At 62.2% G+C, this 20,668-nt stretch overlaps 2 protein-coding genes and 1 long non-coding RNA gene across 5 annotated transcripts; 2 read left to right on the top strand and 1 right to left on the bottom strand.

Annotated features, from left to right (window-relative positions):
- The first annotated feature begins 2,744 nt into the window (after window positions 1–2,744).
- On the top strand, window positions 2,745–5,583 carry ARHGDIA (Rho GDP dissociation inhibitor alpha). Of its 3 annotated transcripts, none has more exons than XM_077854627.1 (6): window positions 2,745–2,898; window positions 4,202–4,417; window positions 4,543–4,626; window positions 4,884–4,960; window positions 5,044–5,107; window positions 5,292–5,583. In XM_077854627.1, exons 2-6 carry the CDS (start codon window positions 4,228–4,230, stop codon window positions 5,489–5,491), a joined length of 615 nt encoding a protein of 204 aa, XP_077710753.1. In that variant the 5' UTR covers window positions 2,745–2,898; window positions 4,202–4,227; the 3' UTR covers window positions 5,492–5,583. The 3 variants fall into 3 exon arrangements, with proteins under 3 accessions (XP_077710753.1, XP_077710755.1, XP_077710754.1); XM_077854629.1 differs by lacking the exon at window positions 2,745–2,898 and adding an exon at window positions 3,462–3,615; XM_077854628.1 differs by lacking the exon at window positions 2,745–2,898 and adding an exon at window positions 3,481–3,639.
- Window positions 5,584–9,191: 3,608 nt separating this feature from the next.
- Window positions 9,192–11,029, bottom strand: LOC144287190 (uncharacterized). The gene is made up of 2 exons (XR_013355057.1): window positions 10,474–11,029; window positions 9,192–9,946 (listed from the first exon to the last, which is right to left on the bottom strand). It is a non-coding gene; the product is annotated as an uncharacterized LOC144287190 (long non-coding RNA).
- P4HB (prolyl 4-hydroxylase subunit beta) lies at window positions 11,029–20,267 on the top strand. The gene is made up of 11 exons (XM_077854626.1): window positions 11,029–11,228; window positions 11,935–12,141; window positions 13,448–13,581; window positions 13,751–13,888; window positions 17,321–17,425; window positions 17,605–17,730; window positions 17,844–18,044; window positions 18,205–18,325; window positions 18,420–18,601; window positions 18,685–18,771; window positions 19,346–20,267. Exons 1-11 carry the CDS (start codon window positions 11,078–11,080, stop codon window positions 19,424–19,426), a joined length of 1,533 nt encoding a protein of 510 aa, XP_077710752.1. The 5' UTR covers window positions 11,029–11,077; the 3' UTR covers window positions 19,427–20,267.
- The last annotated feature ends 401 nt before the right edge of the window (window positions 20,268–20,668 follow it).

The following is a 20,668-nucleotide window of genomic DNA, read 5'->3' as shown; positions in this document are numbered from 1 at the left end:
TCCACCCCACGGAAAGGATGGAGGACAGGAGCGGCTCAGTGCTGGGCTGGGGGGTTGCCTCCAGGTTCTCAGCCATGGGGACTCTGCAGGACCCCAGGGTCCTTCAATAGGACATTACATGGAGCAAGGAGGATGATCCTATCCATGAAGACACCAGTGTACAACTAACTGCCATGCATGAAATTTAATTTGATTCTGATTCAAACAAAAATCAAAGAACTCACAATGTGATCAAGGAAAATAATGTATGGATCTTTTTATTTTTTAAAAAGATTTATTTATTCATGATAGAGAGAGAGAGAGAGAGAGAGAGAGAGGCAGAGACACAGGAGGAGGGAGAAGCAGGCTTCCTGCTGGGAGCCCGACGCAGGACTCGATCCCGGGACTCCAGGATCGCGCCCTGGGCCAAAGGCAGGTGCCAAACCGCTAAGCCACCCAGGGATCCCCTGTTTGGATCTTTTTTAAAAAGATGTATTTACTTATTCATGGGGAGAAGCAGGCTCCCCATGGGGAGCCTGATGCGGGTCTCAATCTCAGGACCCCAGGATCACGCCCGGAGTCAAAGGCAGGCACTCAACCCCTGAGCCACCCGGGCGTCCCCGTTTGGATCTTTAATGATGTTTAGGACTGTTGTTCTTTTTCCTGGTTGGTGTTCCAGTGTCAGTTGCTTTATAAGAAATTACCCAAAACTTAGTGCAAAACCAACACCATTTTATATCACACTCCCAGATTGTGTAGGTCAGGGAGGGAGATGGGATGGTTTATCTGGTGATGTGGGGCAGGGCTTCCGGTTCTTGGGCCTCAATTTTCAGATTAAGAGAAGCCGCACCCCAGCGCCACTCTCCCCTGCACCTGAGCTGAAGTCAAAAGGGGATGAGACTTCTGGGGGTCTTGGGAGGCCACATGTTTATAGGAGAGGAATGCGAGTCATTTGGTTGGATCAGGAGGCCACACGGTGATTGCTTTTCTTCCTTGAAAGAGGTGGAATCTAATGTCCTGCCCTTCACCCAGGAGGACTCATGTCTTGGGCTTGACTAGTGAAAAGCTGCCAAAGTTTGGTTTCTGGCACTGACCAGTGGGTTCCCACCGAGACTTGTGAGCAGGCCTCTCAGAACACCTGCCCTTGGAATCCAGCTGCCAAAACCCCACAGGAGTTGTGTGGAAGGGCCTGGGGCTGGCAGCCTCGGCTGAGCGCTGGCCCGGAGTGGGGGGGGGGCTCCAGCATGGACCTGACCTGACGGCAACGGCAGGAGAGCTCCGGCTATGCTCGCGCAGCCCACAGAACAGCAGAGGCAGCTGCAGGTTGCTGCTCCGAGCCAGTCCACTGAGCTGTTCCTTACCCGGCGGTAGATCCTGCAACAGGTGGATAAGGGTGCGGTGGCCAGAAGGGATCCCCTTCCTCTGAAATAAACACATGCTAGAAGATTTATGGTCGCCGTCACCTCTGAGGTTTGCTTCAAACCTGCTGTGTGTGGGGGAGGAGGGAGGGCACAGGTGGAAGAAAGGCCGCAGGCTGCTAACTGCTGAAGCTAGCTGCCAAGCCCACCGGGTTCACAGTACCCTTCTTTGGACTTTGGTGCATGTGGTGGGGCACCTGCAAGACAGGGCCCGACGGCCTGGCCGGCCCGTCTTCTCACCCCGTGGCCCCTCCTACACTGTCCTGGGGCAGGTCTGTGTGAGCAGAGCACCAGGGACCTTGCTTCTGAGATTCAGCTTCTAAGAGCCAGTGCAGCTTCGCCTCCAGTGCTTGGTGTTTCCCGGCTCTTGTCCTCTGTCCATGGTCCATCTGTCCGCCTCTGAGGCCTCACCTGGGACAAGTCAGCTACCTTGCTGTGGGCAGCCCTCTGGAGAGGTTGGGAGTGCCAGGTGGCACTGAGTCCTCCAGCGCAGGAGGAACCAGACTCCTGTTCATAGCATCTGCAAGAGCCTAGGGACCGGGGCTCTGGCTGGCGGCTGGCCTGCGACCTCACAGACCAGGAGCCAGGGCCGCCTGCCAAGCAGCTCCCTGATCTCAGCCGTAGAACTGCTGTGTCAAGCTGCTAAATACCATGGGAACGTTTTTACACTGTAATAGATTACGTATAAAATGTGTTTGAATTTTCCTACAGCTGTTTTTTTTTACTTTTTGTTTTGTTTTTCAAAAGCACTTGGGTGATCTGCAAGCCGACCTTTTCCTCTCCCAGCCGCTGGGCGTGTAGGGCGGCGGGCCGGGTGCGGGCTTGCACAGGGGAAGCGGGAGAGCAGCACACCGAGGCGCTCACCACGAGGCTCTGCACACACAGCCGAGGCTCTGCACACACAGCCGGCGCGCGGCTCCTACGTCACGCAAAATCTGCACATATTCCCCCGGTACTAAAAAATATCTCCAAACCGGTAGCCAGGTTCGTAGCTTGCCTTCAGTTCCCTCCGCACAGGTGCCGCGCGGGGCCGAGCGCCGGGCCGAGGGCGGGGCGCGGGGGGGGGCGGCACCTGCCGGGGCTCGGCGGCGCGCGCGGCTCATTCGGACACCTGCCGGCCTCGGGGAAGGGCGGGCGGAAGCGACCGGGCCGGCCGCACCGGGAGCTTCCGGATTAGGCTGCGAGGAGCGCCTCGGGGCCGGACCCCCCTCCGCCGCGCCGGGACCCGGGGACGCCCCGCACCGGAGAGCACCCGGCGCCCCGCGCGCGGCCCCGGCCCCGCCCCCGCGGACGCGCCCACGGAGGCCGGCTCCACAAGATGGCGGCGGCGCGCTCCCGGCGGCCCGTGCGCGCGCATGCGCCGTCCGCCCTCCGCCGTCCGCCCGGCGCGAGCGGAAGTCGCGTGACCCCGGAAGTGGCCGGCCGGGCGCGCGCGGGCGGGGCGGCGACGTTCGTCATTCCGTGCGGGAGGGAGCGCGAGAGCGGCGCGGTCGAGCCTCCGGTGAGCGGCGGCGGCGGCGGCGGCGGCGGCGGGCAGGGCGAGGCGGGGCGGGGCGGGACCGGGAGGGCGGGCGCCGCGGGGCCGGGGGTGCCGCGCCTTTGTTCGCGCCGCTCGCCGGGGTGGGCGCGGGCCTCCTCGGGGGCCACCGCCCGTGTCCCGCGGCGCCCCCGTCCGCGCCGCTGCTCGCCGGCAGACCGGCCGGCGCCCCCTCCCCGGGGATGGCGGGCGCGGCGCCCTCACGGCGGCGTGGTCCCGAGCACCCCTCCCCGCGCGGCGCGCCCGCCCGCCCAGATTGCGGAGCGCTGCGGAAGGAAGTGTGGGCCGCGGCCATCGCTCTCGGAGGATCCTGTCCCCCGCGGCCACACTTGGGTGGCGTCAGGGCGTGAGCCTTCTAGAGGAATTCCAGAGGAAGCGGCCGGGAGGCCTGGAACAGCGGCTGGCCCCACCCCGCCGGCGGCGGCCCTTTGTGGGGCTCGGGCCGCCCCAGGCGACCCCAGGCGGCCCGCCGGTCCGTGGGGACGGGCAGGCCGAGGTCTAGGGGGCCAGGGCCCCGGCCCACCTCCCGCGCCGCCCGGAGGACCCGAGCGGGCTTCCGTGTCCCGGGGCACGCTGTCCGAGCCGCCCGGGGCCAGGATCCCGGAGGAGGATCTTGAGACCATGTGGGCACTGCCGCGCTTCCCAAATCGTGGCTCACGTACCCTGGCCGTTGGAGAAGAGGTTGGCGGGTACTTAGGGCTCCTGGTGAGGGGCCGGGACCCACCTGTGGGACTCGGGCTGGCCGGGTCACCAGAGCTGCGCTGTGGGGACTTGCTTCCCTGTTAGAACCGGGCCCAGGGAGTGTGTTTGGTCAGGGAGACCCAGGAGGAGGTGTCGCTTGGGGAGAGAGTCTGGGCAGCTGCAGAAGAATCTCAGGACTTCAGAGGTGACCCCCTCCCTGTCGGGGCTGGGAGTGCTGTCTTCTCCCCCAGGCTTGGGAGAGGGATGCCTGGTCTTTTCAAGGAGCGGGTTGCAGGCCCCACTTGGTTCTGGGTGCTCTGTCCCAGTTTCCAGCAGGTCCCCGAGGTGGGCAGGGCAAGGAGTGTGGCCCTCTCTGGGCCTTAGGAGCCTGTTTGGGGGGTGAAGCTGAGTCTGCAGTTGCTTTCCTCCCGAAGGCTTACATCCCCTTGTGCCCAGACAAGGGGCCAGGTTACCTGCAGAGGGCCCTTCAGTACAGCGCACCTGCACCAGCGGGGGGGCTTGCTGAGAGGCAGGAGAGGGAGATGTGCGTCCCTTCAGGCTGACACAGCCCTGTCCCTGCCCACAGGTGTCCCAGACCAGCTAGGAGTGAGCATGGCTGAGCAAGAGCCCACAGCTGAGCAGCTCGCGCAGATCGCAGCTGAGAACGAGGAGGATGAGCACTCTGTCAACTACAAGCCCCCTGCCCAGAAGAGCATCCAGGAGATCCAGGAGCTGGACAAGGATGACGAGAGCCTGCGCAAGTACAAGGAGGCCCTGTTGGGCCGCGTAGCCGTGTCTGCTGGTAAGTGGGCTGAGGCAGCACCAAAAGGGATGCTTGTCACTTCTGGGTTTCAGCCGCCAGCCCCACCCCCCAGCCTCCAGCAAGTGGGAGGTGGGGAGGCACTCCAACCCACTCTCCCTCCGCAGACCCCAACGTCCCCAATGTTGTTGTGACCCGCCTGACCCTGGTGTGTAGCACAGCCCCGGGCCCCCTGGAGCTGGACCTGACAGGTGAGTGGCATCACTGAGGTCCTCCCGCCTGCCACCCTGCTGTTTCCGCTGAAACTAGTTCTCGGAACGCGGGTGCCCCCTTGTGGGGGGCGCGAGAAGCGCAACCAGGAAGTCTGCAGGCTCTGGCTTTGGAGGGACCTGGGCGGCGGGTGGGGTCAGGGTGGGGGCCGAAGGAGCGCCAGGCGCTGCAGATGGGAGATGCTGAGGTGGGCAGCTTCCTGCAGCTGAGCCTTTTAGTGCAATATTCTTGGGCACAGGGGACCTGGAGAGCTTCAAGAAGCAGTCCTTTGTGCTGAAGGAGGGCGTGGAGTACCGGATAAAGATCTCTTTCCAAGTAAGGCAGAGGCTGTGGGAGGAGCTGGGAGGTGTCGGGCCTGGAGGGCCCCACCGAGCTCTGCCTGGGTTCTCCCCCTGCAGGTGAACCGGGAGATTGTGTCGGGCATGAAGTACATCCAGCACACGTACAGGAAAGGCGTCAAGAGTGAGTCGGGGGTTGGCCCTGCCCCCGAGATGGCGTGGCACCACTTAGGTGGCCTGTGGGAGGGGGCAGGGTGGAGGTGGCCGCCCAGGGCTCTGGGACCAGGAGGGAGAGGAAGATGGTGGTGTGTGCCCTTAGCCCTGGTGGGATCGGGAGCACCGGTGACCAGTGTGTCTCCTGCACACAGTTGACAAGACCGACTACATGGTGGGGAGCTACGGGCCTCGGGCAGAGGAGTACGAGTTTCTGACCCCCATGGAGGAGGCACCCAAGGGTATGTTGGCTCGCGGCAGCTACAACATCAAGTCCCGCTTCACAGACGACGACAAGACTGACCACCTGTCCTGGGAGTGGAACCTTACCATCAAAAAGGAATGGAAGGACTGAGCCCTGGCCTGGGAGGCGGGCAGGCCTTCGGACAGACAGACGGACCTGTCTGACACGCCCCACCCCTACTGCCCCCACCCCATCCCAACCCCTTACCAAAGTGCTGACGGGTCTGCTCTCCCTGGCCTACCCTTCCCATCCCTCCCGGCCCCACCCCGCAGGCCCCAGCCTCCTCGGTGGTCTCGCCTTGCTGCTTCTGCCTGTGCTGGGGGGGGAGGGGGGAGGGAGCCTCCAGGCCAGGCCCCCACCTCCCCTTCCGTACCCCTTCATGTTCCCCCACCTGTCCTCACCTGACCTGAGGCCCTGGCTTTTCCGAGGGAATCTCGTGGGGGTGCTCGGGTCCCTGTGGGCCTTCGCAGTAGCCCTGAATCCTGTTCTTTCTCTTCTTCCGGGGTGGGGGTGGGGTGGGGTGCATGATTCAAGGCCTTTTGGGGGCCAGCCACCCTCCTGCTTTCACCTGTCCCCGGTCAGTTCATCCATCGCTGTCCGTAACCGTCTAACCATGATGCCTTAACATGTGGAACGTGTGCTGTGGGGGCCGTCACTAACCTCTAACCCCCCCCCGTGTCTGCATGAGCATGTGGTCTCCCCCGGTCCTTGCCCCCTCCGCAATCCCCGTGGCCCGGGGAGGTGTGTGGGATGTGCTGCTGCTGCTCCCCTGCCCGCCAGGGCCTAGCCAGCCCCCTCCCCTGGCCAGGGCAGTGGGGGTGGCTCCAGGGGCTTGGGGAAAGCCAAATTGCCAAAACTGAAGTTGCCTCCATTCCCATGTGGGAGGCCAGGTGTCCTCACGCCTCTGCCTTCTCTGTCCCAGGGGGTGGTGCAGGAGCCCGGGGCCCCAGCACACAGCCCTCGCCGGACAGAGCCAGCGGCCGAGCCTTACTTGTCCCACCCGGGCCTGCCGGCCTGGTGTCGTGTGCCTGGTCGGTCAGTATTTATTGCCTCCATATGTGCCGTCCTCTGGGCCCCCTGGCCTGCCACCTCTGCCCCCCAGGCTCGGTGCCACCATCCCCGGCAGGCCATCCCCGGACCCAGCCAGGACAGCTGCGGGACCAAGCCGCACAGTCGGAGCCCTCCCCTGTGCCTCCCTCCCCTTGCCTCCCTTGTTAGGCCTGGGCCTAGGATGTTCAGGAGCCTGACCCTGCTTCTCCTTTTCTGACCGGGAAATAAACTCCCCCAAAGGAGCCAGGGTGTCTGCTGCTTGTCTCTGGGGCGGGGGTGGGGGGGGGCAGCAAGGACCCACAGGGAAGTGCTGGCTCTTCCCTAGGCGGTAGCCACTGCCCCTATGGCCGTTGAAGGAGAAGGAAGGCTTTCGTACCAGTTTCTTTTTTTCTTTTTAAAGATTTTTACCCATTTATGAGAGAGAGACAGGCAGAGGGAGAAGTAGGCTCCGTGCAGGGAGCCGGATACGGGACTCGATCCCAGGACTCCAGGATCATGCCCTGAGCCAAACCAAACCACTGCTCCACCCGGGCTGCCCGGCTTTCATGCCAGTTTCGTGTGGCCAGTGCTTCATGGCAGGTGGAAGCCTGGAGTCTCCCCAAAGGGCCTGTGTTGCAGGGGTTCTGGGCCAGTGGGGAGGGGGAGGTGCAGGTGTGCAGCAGGCCTGTCTGGGGGGTCTGGAGAACAGGCTATGCGGAGGGAGTCCCCCAACCCCAAAGAAGGGGAACCTGGCTGGATCCCGGAAGCCTGCGCGAGAGGGAGGGGGACTGGAGGATCCCTGCAGCTGGGGCAGGAGGCTGGAGGGAAGTGGGTGCAGCAGGGAGCAGCCGAGGCAGAATGGGTGGAGTGGGGTTGATGGGAGGAGACTAGGGGACCCTCACTGTTTAGAGGTGCAGGAGCCGCAAGGGGGGAAACCCCTCCGCAGGGCCGTGGGGGCAGGGTGACCTGCCTCCTCCTAGACCACCCAAGGGCACCAGCAACTGCGCAGGCCCGGGATGGGGAGAGGCACATGAGCCCGCTGTGAAACCTCTCTCCGTGGCCTGAAGTGGCTTAGGGTGTGCCGACTGGGGGCTGGGAAGCTGCCCTCCTAGGCCGCGAGGCCTGCCCCTCCGCTCCTGCAGCGGGGGCTGGGGCAGCCTGGTAACCCAGGTCCTCGCCGGGGCCCCCTGCTGGCTGACTCATGCGGGTGGCACTGCCTGCTTAGTGGCAGCAGCCGCAGCGGGCAAAGAGCGGGCCCGCCCCCAGCCCAGCGCTGGAGCCTGCTGGAGCCTGCCTCCCGAGCCCGCCTCCCGCTGCCCCATCTTTCCCAGGCTGCTTCCTGGGAGGCCCAGGGCGGCCCTGCGCGGTCAGCACTGCTCTCCCCGCCGGCCCTCTGAGCCCCTGACACGTGAACTGGGACCCTACCTGCCCCGTTGTGCAGGCTCCCTGCCAACAGCGAGGACTTTGTGCCGGCTCCGCCCCGGGTGAAGGGCGATGTCGGGTGGTTCCCGCAGGACTTATATGACGTGTCTCTTGGGTCCCAAGTCTAACCTGATTTTCCTCCTGGCTCCACACAGAACCTGGGAGCCAGGGCCTGTGGTCCTCTCTCCTCCCGTCCTCCGCCCGTGTCCCCCAGGAATCCCCAAGCTGCCCCCTCATCAACTCCCAGATGGGCCTCTCTTCCTTGAGGAAGTGCCAGTGGATGCCAGGTCAGGACCTCTGATGGGACCGACTCATTCCTGTGACTTAGTACAATCTCCATGCCCAGCACTGTTCCACTCCAACCTCAGGACCCCCTCCTGCCCCCAGGCCACACTCCTCACTGTGTCCCAGAGTGCACACTGGGCTGGCTGTGCTGGCTGTGCGGTCCTGCCCCACTGGGACCCTACAGTCAGGAGCCGACCCCTCGACCCCTTGGCTACACGTGGCCAGCGAGCACTTCCTGGCTGCCATGAGCCTGCTGGTGACTCCCTCGAAACCTACCCTGTCACAGACTGGGAGGGAGCTTTACTCTGAGAACTCTTATTTTTGAGAATAGTATTTATCAAAATGTCAGTCAGTACTTCAAATGAGATTTAATGGGCAGCTTCTCAGAGAAGGAGAGACACCTGGAGGATGCCCTGGAGCTGCTGTGCTGGTCCTGAGAGGTGCCAGAGCCACTGTCACAAGGGCACATTCCAGTGCAGGGCCCCGGGTACAGGGTGAACAGCCTCAAGGCCTCTCTCTGGAGCTGCTTCTGGAAGATACGTGAGGGGACCCTTGGAAGGAGATCCATACCAGGCCTCCCCTCCAAGCCGAGGCCTGCAGAGGTGTTCAGTGAACCTGCCTGTGTTCCGAGACCAACCCCACAGAAACTGGGGATCTCGGGCCTTCCCCAAATCAGGCCTCCTTCCAACTTGGAGGACCCCAACATTGCTGCTCTTGCACAGGTTGACACAAAGCCAATTCAAGAGGCGCAGGCACCCTGAGAAGCACACAGTGCAGCCAAGATACCAAACACTGTGCCCTGTCCAGGCCAGAGCCCTGCTTAGTCTTTGCTCTTCACAGGACATGACTTGGCCTTGCCACCTGGGCTGCACTGTCATCACCTGCATCAAGGTGTGTCAGCTGCCCTTGGCTACATGGAAGCACAGACTCAGCTACCAGAAGGCTCGGTCACGGCCGCAGCTAGACCCTTGTCTGGTTTGTTCTCCCCTCAATCCCAAAGTTCTCATTTTTTGTCAGACAGTATGCTCCAGGGTGAAGCTGCACCAAACCATCACATACTCATCAACCAACATCATGGTATCTTAAATCTCTTTGCTCTGTCCCCAAGAGCAGGAAAAAACAAAGCCGCAACATGCAGCCATCTAAACACTGGTCTTTATGAGTGCCTCTGAAATCCAGACAAGGTACAAATATTGCTTATATCAGACCCAAAATTGTGGTCTACACAATAAGGGTTATGGTAATCACAAAAACGTCGGAAGACACGGCAGCAGCCATGAAGCAACTGCCACCCGTTGGAAAAAGCAAAGGGGACTTTGCTTGCCATTAGTTACGAAGAGCTGTCATTCATCCCTTGAGCTGCAGGGCCAGGGCCCCACTGAAGCTGGGCTGAGCGGCAGCTGCCAGACACGTGTGCATAGCCCTTGCGCCCGAAGCCCCAGCAAAGCCCCAGCTCAGACGACACAGGGATCCGGGCAGGTGCACCCCCTCTGCTGACCCTTGCTCTAGTGGCACGGGGGGCAAGACACGGAGAACCTGGTCTTGACCTTCAGGAACTCGCTGAGTGGAGGGAGCCCCAACAGGAGGTGAGAGAGCACGGCCTCACGAGCCAAGGCAGCAACAAAATGCGAACTCTGGAGGGTATAAAGGCACCTTTTTTCCTGTGTCTGACCGTTTGTGAAATGAGGACGTTAGGACAGCCAACGTGTACATTGAGCGTGGGCGTTTCTCTCCTTCCTGCCAAGTTATTAAATTGATGATTAGTCCTCAAACCAGTGGTGGTGGCCCTTTCGTAAGAGAGGAAGCCAATTAAACGAAGAGGAAGGTTTCCTGGAGAAGAAAACGGCCCGTTCAGAGAGCGGGGGCGGGGCGGGCTGCTGGGACGGGGGGGCCAGCTGACTGGTCTAGCGCGGGGCCAACGAAAACAACGTGAGCCACGCTTTGCACGTTACTTTGTCATTTTTAGTTTCCTAGAACCTAGTTTAAAAAGAAAAAAAAAACCACACGGCTAAAATGGAGTATTTTCAGTTAACCCAATGCATGCAAACTACCGATACGTGTCCACACACGCATCTCGGGGATCCCCGTCCTGCCTCCGAGTCCCGGCCGGTGCTCCGTAGCCTCGCGGCCGGCGGGGTCGGGGGAGCGGCTGCAAGCGCGGGGCCTCCCGCCGGCCGGACACTGGCGGCGCTCGGGCCGCTGCCCCGAGGCCCCGGGAGCACGTCCCCGCTTCCGAGCCCGCAGGGGGGCCGGCCCCCCCCCCCCCCGGCCCCTCTTGCTGACCCCGCTCGGCATCGGCCTGCCCCCCGCCCCCCTGTCCGCGGCCTCCGCAGGCACCGCCCGAACCTCACGCGCACCGGAAGTTGCGTTGCCCCAGCTTCCGGCTCGCCGAGCGGATGTGTGCGGGGGGAACGGAGTCAGTTACGGGCAAGCCGTCCAATCAGAATGCAACACGAGGGGTTTCAGAGGCGCAGGCGCAGCCCCGCCCCTAAGCCGGGAACTCCGCCCCACTGCCACGTTCGACGAAGGATCGCGCGGGGCGTGCGCGCCTCTCTAGGCCAATCAGGAGCCGCGCAGCTCCGGCCGCCGAAGGTAGCAGCCAGTCCACACCCGCGGAAGCCGAGGGAGAAAGCCACCAGTCACAAGTCGAGGAAGAGAAAGTTCTCCCCCGGGAGCCAATGAGGAGCCCGGGAAGACTGCGAGCGCGAGCTCCTCGGCCAATCCCGGGCGAGGCCGAGGGCAGCGGCCACGGCGATTCCGAATCCGGGGTCGGGGCCAGGGCGGGCAGCCAATCCGAGCGCCTCGGAGGCGGGCCCCGGAGCCCGCCAGCCAATCGGGCGCGGGAGCGGGCGGGCGCGCGCGCGGCGGCGGCCGGGCTTATAGGGGCGGGGCGGGCGGCGCGCGCTCTCGTGGCCTCGCTGTCCCGGCGGCGCCAACCGAAGCGCCGCGCCCGCTGCCGACATGCTGCGCCGCGCTCTGCTCTGCCTGGCCCTGGCCGCGCTCACGCGCGCGGGCGCCGCCGCCCCGGAGGAGGAGGACCACGTCCTGGTGCTGCACAAGGGCAACTTCGAGGAGGCGCTGGCGGCGCACAAGTACCTGCTGGTGGAGTTCTGTGAGTGCCGCCGGCCGGGCCGGGCCTGGGGGCGCGGGGGCGCGGGGGCGCGGGGCCGGGGCGGGGCGGGGCCCCCAGGGCTGCCGGCGCTCCCCGCCCGCGGATGCACGGGCCGCGCGCCGACGCTGCCCCGCGAGCCGCTGTCAGTCCCGGGGGCGCCCCTCCTGCCCCGGGGACCCAGCCCAGCGCACCGCCGGCCCCGTGCCGCCCGCCAGCATCACCAGCCCGGCCCGGGCGGAAACCTAGAGCCCAGCGCCGCCCCGGTCGGCTGAGCGGCGGCCCTGCCCGGCGCCCCGAGCACCGGAGCCACAGCGGCGTCAGGCCGCGTGCACACCCGCCCCGCACACGCACGACCGGGTCTCGCTACGTGTGCAGGTGCCGCGGCGCCGGCCTCCTAGTCCTGTGCTCCCCGGGCCAGCGCAGGGGCCCCTGCCCTTGCCGCCTGCAGGTGCTCGGAGGGTCCCCCGGAGTTTGTCCCGTGCTGTGACGGGGCGCGGGGGGCGGGGGTTGGTGTGGCGCTGTCGTTCGTGGCCTCTGTCCCGATATTGCCTAAGAGCATCGAGCTATCAGCTCAGCCCCGCGCGTTCACAGGGGGTTATCTTGGCGAGTAGATAAGGTTTTTATGGAAGGAAGTGCGCACAAGAAGGTGAGGGGAGCGGTGGAACTTGGTCAGTGCTGCTTCCTAGCACCCCGCTTGCTCTTCCAGACGCCCCTTGGTGCGGCCACTGCAAGGCTCTGGCCCCCGAGTACGCCAAAGCCGCCGGGACACTGAAGGCAGAAGGTTCGGAGATCAGGCTGGCAAAGGTCGATGCCACCGAAGAGTCTGATCTGGCCCAGCAGTACGGGGTCCGTGGCTACCCCACGATCAAGTTCTTCAAAAACGGAGACACGGCTGCTCCCAGGGAGTACACAGGTGTGGCCGCCACACTGCCCCTAAGTGCCTGCAGGCCGCGCAGGGTACCTGAGGGGCAGGAGGGGCCCTGTCCTCGGTCCAGTCCAGCCTCTCCGGCTCCCGGGAGGAGTATTCCCAATCCCTGCAGAATCCTTTGGGTGGAGGAGGGCAGCCTTTTGGGGTGGATAGCAAGCTGAGGCTGGTCCTACGATTGACCCTGAGGAGAGAAGGGCTGGGGCCCCTGGGACCTCACAGAGCAACAGGTGTAGCTAACCCAGGTGTGCCAGCCGGCGTCAGTCACCTGTCACCGAGCTCAGACGCAAGGCCAGCTGGGTGCCGCACGAGCCCAGCCCTCGTGGCCGCCTCTGGGGCTGCCTCCTGGGGGCTGGGCTGCGCTGTGGCTCATAGGTAATGACGAGAGGAGAAACTTTTGTCTCTAGAACCGGTTCTGTAGCTCCCTGTCAGAACGCTCTGGAGCAGCAATCCTGACGCGGTGACTCTGGTCTGCATCTTAGGCTGCTGTTCATTGTTCCCACGTTCACTTGTGGAACAGGAAGCGCAGAGTTGTCACGATCCCGTCGCTGACACGTAGCTTTGAGAACAAGACAGCTACTCCTAATTCCACTTGTAACTGATGATTCAGCTTTGAACTGCCACTTAGGAGAATCCTTTTTAAGTGTGAGCTTTCGCAACCTTTCTCGCGTTGGACCAGCGAGCCAAACTGAGGGGACCGGTGACTGGCCTCAGTCTCAGGAGGAGCAGGCTCCTAGCGCTTCGTTCGGTCTGCCCTGTGGCACGCAGGTGCATGATCACGCTCCCTCCCTAGTCTGGGAGGCACATGTAGTAGGCCACAGCAGCCACAGACAGGGACACCTGCCTGAGTGGCCTGGATGCCCAAGGCCAGCTGTTGCTCAGCCTGTTGTCACAGGGAAAGCTGGTGTTCATCTGACTTTCCAGCCTTTTTTTTCCCCTTTTTAAAAAGTTGCACTGCATCTTTATGATGAATGAGGCCACCAGGGGAAAGTGTGTGTTTAATGAGTTTGAAAGACCGGGAAATTCAAAAGATGTAAAGGGACTGGAAAGGGAAAAGGAGTGGTAGCCCTATTGCTTGGCAGTAGCCGCTGCCTTTCCCCTGCTTCAAACTCAGTCACAATTTCTCATGTGCTCAAGAAAGCGTTTTTAGCCCTAGAATTTGCACAGGTGTGTAGACAAGGTGGCTCTTCTGTGGAAAGAGAATATCCTGCATTGGTTTTGGCAGAGAGCTCAGGATGATGGGCAGGGAGGGTGGGCCTGGGTTTCAGTAGAATGTGCATGTGTTTGGGTGCAGCTGGCAGAGAAGCTGAGGACATTGTAAACTGGCTGAAGAAGCGCACAGGCCCTGCTGCCACTACGCTGCCTGATGGGGCCGCCGCAGAGGCCTTGCTGGAGTCCAGCGAGGTGACCGTCATTGGCTTCTTCAAGGTAGAGGCTTTGGAACTTCATTTCGGGCCTTCCCCCCCCAACACACAACCACCCTTCCCCATCGTCATTGGTTTCCCGTGGCCTGGGCAGCGGGCTGTCCTGCTGCTGACCCAGGCAGGGAGCCTCAGCGTCTGGGTGTCTGGCCACCTCTGCTTCTTCTTCCCTGTAGGACGTGGAGTCGGACTTTGCCAAGCAGTTCTTGTTGGCGGCAGAGGCCATTGATGACATACCTTTTGGGATCACGTCCAACAGCGACGTGTTCTCCAAATACCAGCTGAGCAAGGATGGGGTTGTCCTCTTCAAGAAGGTGAGTGCCACCCCACCCCCCCCGCAGCCCCGCCCCAGGTGAGATGCCGCGGCCAGGGGCTGCTTTCCTTATTGCTCCCAGCGCCCGAGGACCTTGGCCGGGCGGCGCTGGACCGCCAGCTGGACTCATCGAGCACCTGTTTTGCAACATCAGACCTGAGGAGCCACTTACAGTGGCCTTCAGACTTTGCGCTGTGGGTCCTTTGTTCTGGCTTGTGTGGCAGCACCAGGGCTGATGAAAGCAGAGCCACTCTGGGGTCTTAGTTCTCTCTTTTTTTTTTTTTTGTTTTAGTTCTTCTTTAAAAAAAAAAAAATGTTATAAGACACGTAGCAAGGTTTGCCATCACGATAGTTTTAAGTACATGGTCATAAGTATGTCGCATCAATGATGTCGACACTGCTGTGTGACCCTTACTGTTTCCATGACCTTTGGGCTCACCGGAAACCGACTGGAGTCTCGCCACTGCTGGCCCGGGCCCCACGGTGTGGCGAGCACGGGTCTGGGACCGGTGCATTTCGGTTGCTTGCGCCATTGCTGGGACGTGGCCTGGCTTACGTGTACGGTGTTACCACAGGGCCTCGTGTTTCTGGATTTTTATTTTAGCCACCAGGCAGCCAGGTGGGCTGACTGAACGGCCTTGCTGGGGAGCACGGCTGTCCCCACGTCGTCCCTGTGGGTCAGCAGCATGTGGCTCAGCACAGGCAGCGGAGGCGAGGGCGGGAGGCGTGTCTTGGGCATGGAGAAAGGGCAAGAAGACGGCAGGTGTAGGGCTCCCGAAAGGTGGCGCACCCCACGGTCCCGAGGGGCACCGGTCTCTGCCTGTGTGTGCACCCCACGTGTGGGCCTGGCAGCTGTGTAGTGAGGGCAGCCTCTGGCACAGTGCCCGGGGCTGCTGGGAGGGGCGAGGGTGCCTCCTGGTCACACTCCTGGACCCGGGACACCACAGCTAGGGGGCGCTTGCTCCGGTGTCCTGGCTGTTCCGCTGTTGCCCCTCCCCGGGAACTCCGCGTGCTCTTCCCGAGGCGCTGATCCTCACAGCACTCCCCGGAGACAGCGGAGTTGCTAGATTAGCCCATCGTTATCACACAGGGGTCCAGGAGATCCCAGTTCCCAAGTGAGGGGAGCCCGTGGGAGCCCCGGGGGCCGGGGCGGGAGGTGAGAGTCCTGGGTCCTGGGGTGGAGGCTGACGGAGGGGGAAAGTTTCTCTGAGGCCGCCAGGGCCGCACACCTTGCTGGGTCCTCACACTGCTTTCCCATCGCCCTGAAGTTCCAGGGCACCAGTTTTCACGCAGGCCCCGTGCTGCTCCATGTCCTTGAAGGTCTATGGAGGCGGCGTGTGCGGGAGCTCAGCTGTGGGCCGACCGACGAGTGCTTGCTTCCCGTTGTCCATGTGCGCTGGGCACAGCCGGGCCCCTGGGGCTGGGGCTGGCTCGGGGGCAGCCTGGAGCATGAGCCTGGCAGAACCGGGGACTTGGTGTCGCGCAGGTCAGCGGTTGCCCCACGGGGCGGGGGGCTCAGGTCCAGCCCCTCCCAGGTTCCTGCAGGGCCGCCCGTCTTCTCCACGTGACGCCTTTGCTTGTTCCTTCCTCCAAGGTCCAGTTGCGCACAGTGCGCTGGGTCTGCCTGTCTGCCCGGGGCCGGGTGCCTCCCCAGGGGACAGGGCAGATGGGCTCCAGGAGTGGCCAGCTGCCACTTGCCGGGAGGATGGAGGCTTGGGTCATGGGTCACTGCCGGTTGGACGGCTGGTTTGAGGGCCACTTACCTGTGTCTTTGTCGGGTGTTTGCTGTGTTTGCCTCTTTCTCTGAAGCGGGCAGGTCAGGAGGCGCTGTGGGGCCAGCGTCTCCACTGCCTGCAGTGTCAAGCCTTCGGGCTCGTTTGTCTCTGGGGCCTCGTGGAGCTAGTTGCTGCGGCCGAATGAGGGCCGGTCGTCTGCTTTTCACTCAGCAGACCGCGAGCGTAGTGTGAGGTGGCAGCGTTGCTAAAAGGTTGCATCTCGAGGCGGGTGCACGGGGTAGCTCTGTTCCTGGGGCTCCCAGCATGAAATCGGGGAGGCTGCTGACATGTGGGGGTGGAGATGCGGTTCTGGAGGAGGCCGGGCGCTGGCCTAGTGCTTCTGGTCACCGCAGCGGCACGCCTGGTGGGCCTGGCCTCCTGGCCTTGGCTTCTCCGTCCCAGGTTTGGGAAGACAAAGGCTTTGGCTTTGCCCGCTGAGGCCTAGGCCTCGATCTGGTCTAACTTAGCAGCCCCTGTTGTGCACCAGCTAAATCCCAGGCTCTACGTGTAATGGAGGGAGCAGGGAGTGGCCACCTGTTCTTCTAGAAGTTTCTTTTTTTTTTTTTTTTTTTTTAATTTATTTATGATAGTCACAGAGAGAGAGAGAGAGAGGCAGAGACATAGGCAGAGGAAGAAGCAGGCTCCATGCACCGGGAGCCCGATGTGGGATTCGATCCCGGGTCTCCAGGATCGCGCCCTGGGCCAAAGGCAGGCGCCAAACCGCTGCGCCACCCAGGGATCCCTAGAAGTTTCTTTAGGGAAGCATAAAGGGAAACGTCTAAGATGAAAAGAGTAATTTGTCTCGGGTCTGATCTGAGAGTCCAGAGGGAATGAAGAAGGCAGGCTCACCAGTACCCTCACTGGGCAGGGCATCAGCCCATCTGCGGCAGGGGGTGGCTTCCGTGCGCCCCTTCCAGAGCCCCCCTTGAGGGGGCTGCAGGCCCCCTCTTGGGCCTCTCTGGTCAACAACCACGGCCTCCCACCCTCGGGGCTCCAGGACTCCTGGAACTCTTCCATGTTGTTGGGGATCCCGAAGAGCTTCTGCGGTTGTGGATTGATTATACCTATTGATTTTTATTGGGCCACAAATTAGAGAAGTGTCTTAAACAGTTTGTTCATCCAGGGTCACCTGACTGGCTCAGTCGCTGGAGCAAGCGACTCCTGATTTCAGCCACATTTTGGCAGAGGAGCTGACTTAAATCCCTTTCATCTAAAATAACATTGTATGATCACAAGTAACAGTCTTGTGAAAGTCCCTTTTTCTCCAGACAACTGCAGCTGAGTGGTAAGAGTGTTCGGTTTCTGCCAGTCTCTTGGCCGACCTCAGCGTGCGGGATGTCCTCCATCCCTCCGCTTCCATCCAAGGGCACGGTGTGCTCAGGGGAGGGTGGGAGCAGGAACTTGCAGCTGCTCCCTAGGAAAGGCCGCACCATTCCCTTGGTGTCCTCCCCTTGGTGTCGCTGTTGCCTGGTGCCCTGGAGGATGCTGCCCTCTGCAGCCCTCCGCTGGCTTGGTTTTGTGGACAGAGGCAAGTGGCTTCTGCTCCCATTGCCCCCCCCGCCCCCCAGACGGGAAGGTGCGGGCTGCCCCGGTCGCAGGGAGGGTGGCACAGGAGGCTGGGGGCTCCAAGGCGCTCACGGCCCTCTCTGCATCCACAGTTTGACGAAGGCCGCAACAACTTCGAGGGGGAAATCAGCAAGGAGAAGCTGTTGGACTTCATCAAGCACAACCAGCTGCCACTGGTCATCGAGTTCACAGAGCAGGTGCAGCTCTCTAGTGGGTCCTGTGCCCTGAGAGTGGGGTGGCGCCCCAGGAGAGATCCTGGCCCCAGGGATCCCCAGGCGCCGAGTGTGTGGTGGCGGCATCATAGCTGTTGAGAGAACATCCTGTGTTCGTGGCTTGGTCTGTGGCTCAGACTCAGTAACCTGTGTTTGTGACACAGACGGCCCCGAAGATCTTCGGAGGGGAGATCAAGACCCACATCCTGCTGTTCCTGCCCAAGAGCGTGTCTGACTACGACAGCAAACTGAGCAACTTCAAGAAGGCGGCCGAGCGCTTCAAGGGGAAGGTGAGCAGCCTGTGCGCCCGCCTCCAGCGGCAGGGTAGCAGCAGCGTCCCCGCTTTCAGGACTGCAGGCGGCCACCCTCGGCCCCCCACCCACCGAGCCATTTCTCCCCCCAGATCCTGTTCATCTTCATCGACAGCGACCACACTGACAACCAGCGCATCCTTGAGTTCTTTGGCCTCAAGAAGGAGGAGTGCCCCGCTGTGCGCCTCATCACCCTGGAGGAGGAGATGACCAAGTACAAGCCAGAGTCGACCGAGCTTACGGCAGAGAAGATCGAAGATTTCTGCCACCGCTTCCTGGAAGGAAAGATCAAGGTGGGGGGCGCCGCACGTGGCATGGGGCTGGCCCTGGGCCTGAGCCGAGGGTCCCGAGGACGGGGCGCCGCATGGGCATGACCCCTTTCCAGGCAGCGCTGGTCCTCGGGGCAGGGGGCGGAGGCCCGGCGTCCCTGACCTCGGCCCACCTGCCCTCCAGCCCCACCTCATGAGCCAGGAGCTGCCTGAAGATTGGGACAAGCAGCCCGTCAAGGTGCTCGTCGGGAAGAACTTTGAGGAGGTCGCTTTCGATGAGAAAAAGAACGTCTTTGTGGAATTCTGTAAGTGAGGGGCCTGCAGCTCCCTGGTCTGAGTGCCGGAGCGCATGCACACTGGGGGTGGGTGGCCCAGGGCCTCAGCGCCGTTCTCTTTCAGACGCGCCGTGGTGTGGCCACTGCAAACAGCTGGCTCCCATTTGGGATAAGCTGGGAGAGACGTACAAGGACCACGAAAACATCGTCATCGCCAAGATGGACTCGACGGCTAACGAGGTGGAGGCAGTGAAAGTGCACAGCTTCCCGACGCTCAAGTTCTTCCCCGCCAGCGCGGACAGGACGGTGCGCCACGCGCGGGCCCGGCAGGGAGGCAGGGAGGGGGAGCTGCTGGCCAGCTCCCTAAGTCTCCCTCTCCCCCTCCACAGGTCATTGATTACAACGGTGAGCGGACACTAGACGGTTTTAAGAAGTTCTTGGAGAGTGGTGGCCAGGACGGAGCTGGGGACGATGACGTGAGTAGGAGCCAGTGGTCGATGGGCCCTAGCCAGTGTCTGGGGATGCGCCCTGTGGTCCAGGGGCAGGCCTGCGGGGGCACCGTGGGAGGCAGGCGTGTGTACCCGGGCTGGGGGGAGCTAATCTCCAGATGGACACTCCGTATGTAGGGGTCCTTAAATGCTGGCGTTTGCTCATGGCAGCTGAGACGTGTCCCGTGAGGCTCCCTGCTAACTGGAGCTCACATGCTCTCCCCAGCCCATCGGCTGAGGTCTCCCACCAGACGGCAGCTTAGGCCTGTCCATGTTGGCCTTGGGCAGCTGTGGGTGTGCCCGGGCCAGGGGGGCTGGCATAGGGCTGGAGGCCCACAGTAGCAGCAGGCCCGCCAAGACAGTGCTCCCTGAAGCCGTGGTGGGCTGTCACCGAGCTGCAGACCCTGGAACCTGGGGTTCCACACATCCGCTTGTAGATACCAGAGTCGGCTGCTTCTGTCCTGATGGCCAACCTGTCGGGGTGCAGGGCATGGCTGCTGGCCGAGCTGTGCCACCCTCCTGACGGGTTTCTCCACTTCCTTTCCTGCGTCCTCTCCCCCAGGATCTGGAAGATCTGGAAGAAGCAGAGGAGCCTGACCTGGAGGAGGAGGACGATCAGAAAACTGTGAGAGATGAGCTGTGAGGCAGAGTGCAGACCTGGGCACCCCAGACACGACCCCCACGGCTGCACGTCCAGCAGCACGGCCTCTGGAAGCCCGCGGACCCTCACCGGGACGAGGGAACACCGATCGGAAATGCAGGGAACTTTTCTGAAGCCACACTTCATCCTAACATACGTGTAAACTTAGGCCCGTCTCTTCCTTCTGCTTTTCAATTTTTGGAAAGGGATTTATCTCCAGGCCAGCCCATCTTGATGGGCCGTTTTTTTTTAAATTGTGATGTACTTTTTCGTACATGGTTTTGTCCAAAGTGCTCGTTAAAATGTCTTGGGATCTCATGCCCGTGAAGCCTCCTTCCTGTTAGGTTTATACTCTCACTTTAAAAAATTCCATTTGTGGGATTTTGAGACATTTTTGGACGTCAGGGTGTCTGTTCCACTCTGGCCGGGCCTCCCTGGAGACTCCTGTCCCCTGTGTGGGGAGGGGCTGGGCCGGGCTGGACCGGTCCCTCCCACCTGGTGCCGGTGTTGCCGTGACTGAGCATGGGTCTCACATTGTTTGCTTAAATGGAGACTTTGGATCTCTGTCTCGGGGGGCCTTCTAGAAACGACTGGAGGGGCGGTGGGTGCTGGCTGAGCCCAGATGGGCCCGGGCAGCACCCCTTCCCCCCCAAGCTGGGCTCCCCGGTGCTCTGACTCCCAGGGTAGCCTGAGGCCTGCCCCAGGCAGAACCAGAACCCTCCATTTCCAGGCTGGGAAACGGCCGAGGGTGCTTGAGCCGAACCACGTGCAGGCCGTTCTTCAGCCATTTCTACCACGATAGCAGAATTGAACACATTGGCCAAATAAAGTTGAAATTTTACTACCTCTTGTCTCTATCTTAGGAACTCTCCAGGCCACGGGGCATGGGCTTGGGTTGGGCCTCTCCTGGTCGCATCATGCTTACGGGAGCCACATGAGTGTCACGGGTAGTTTGCTGTGTCGTCACCAAGTGGAGGGCATTGCCTGCCCTGGGGGCTGCTGCGGGGCCGCGTCAGGTGGGGTGGGTGGGTGTCCTGGCACTGTCCTTGGACCCCCGGCTGCCACGTGTGTCCTGCTCCGTGCTGCTCCAGGACCCAAGGTGGCCCCGGTCTGTTGCACCAGAGCAGTCTCCCTGCCATCGTGGGGTCCAACAAGAAACGGGGCACACACTCCAGGGTGGGTGAGTCGAGGGCATTGCCGTGCTTCACCAAGAAGCCTTCACAAGCAGGATTGTGGGTTGAAATA

The sequence above is a fragment of the Canis aureus genome, chromosome 16, assembly GCF_053574225.1.
Source record: "Canis aureus isolate CA01 chromosome 16, VMU_Caureus_v.1.0, whole genome shotgun sequence".
NCBI lineage: Eukaryota > Metazoa > Chordata > Mammalia > Carnivora > Canidae > Canis > Canis aureus.
This window is presented reverse-complemented; position numbering and strand designations above follow the sequence as displayed.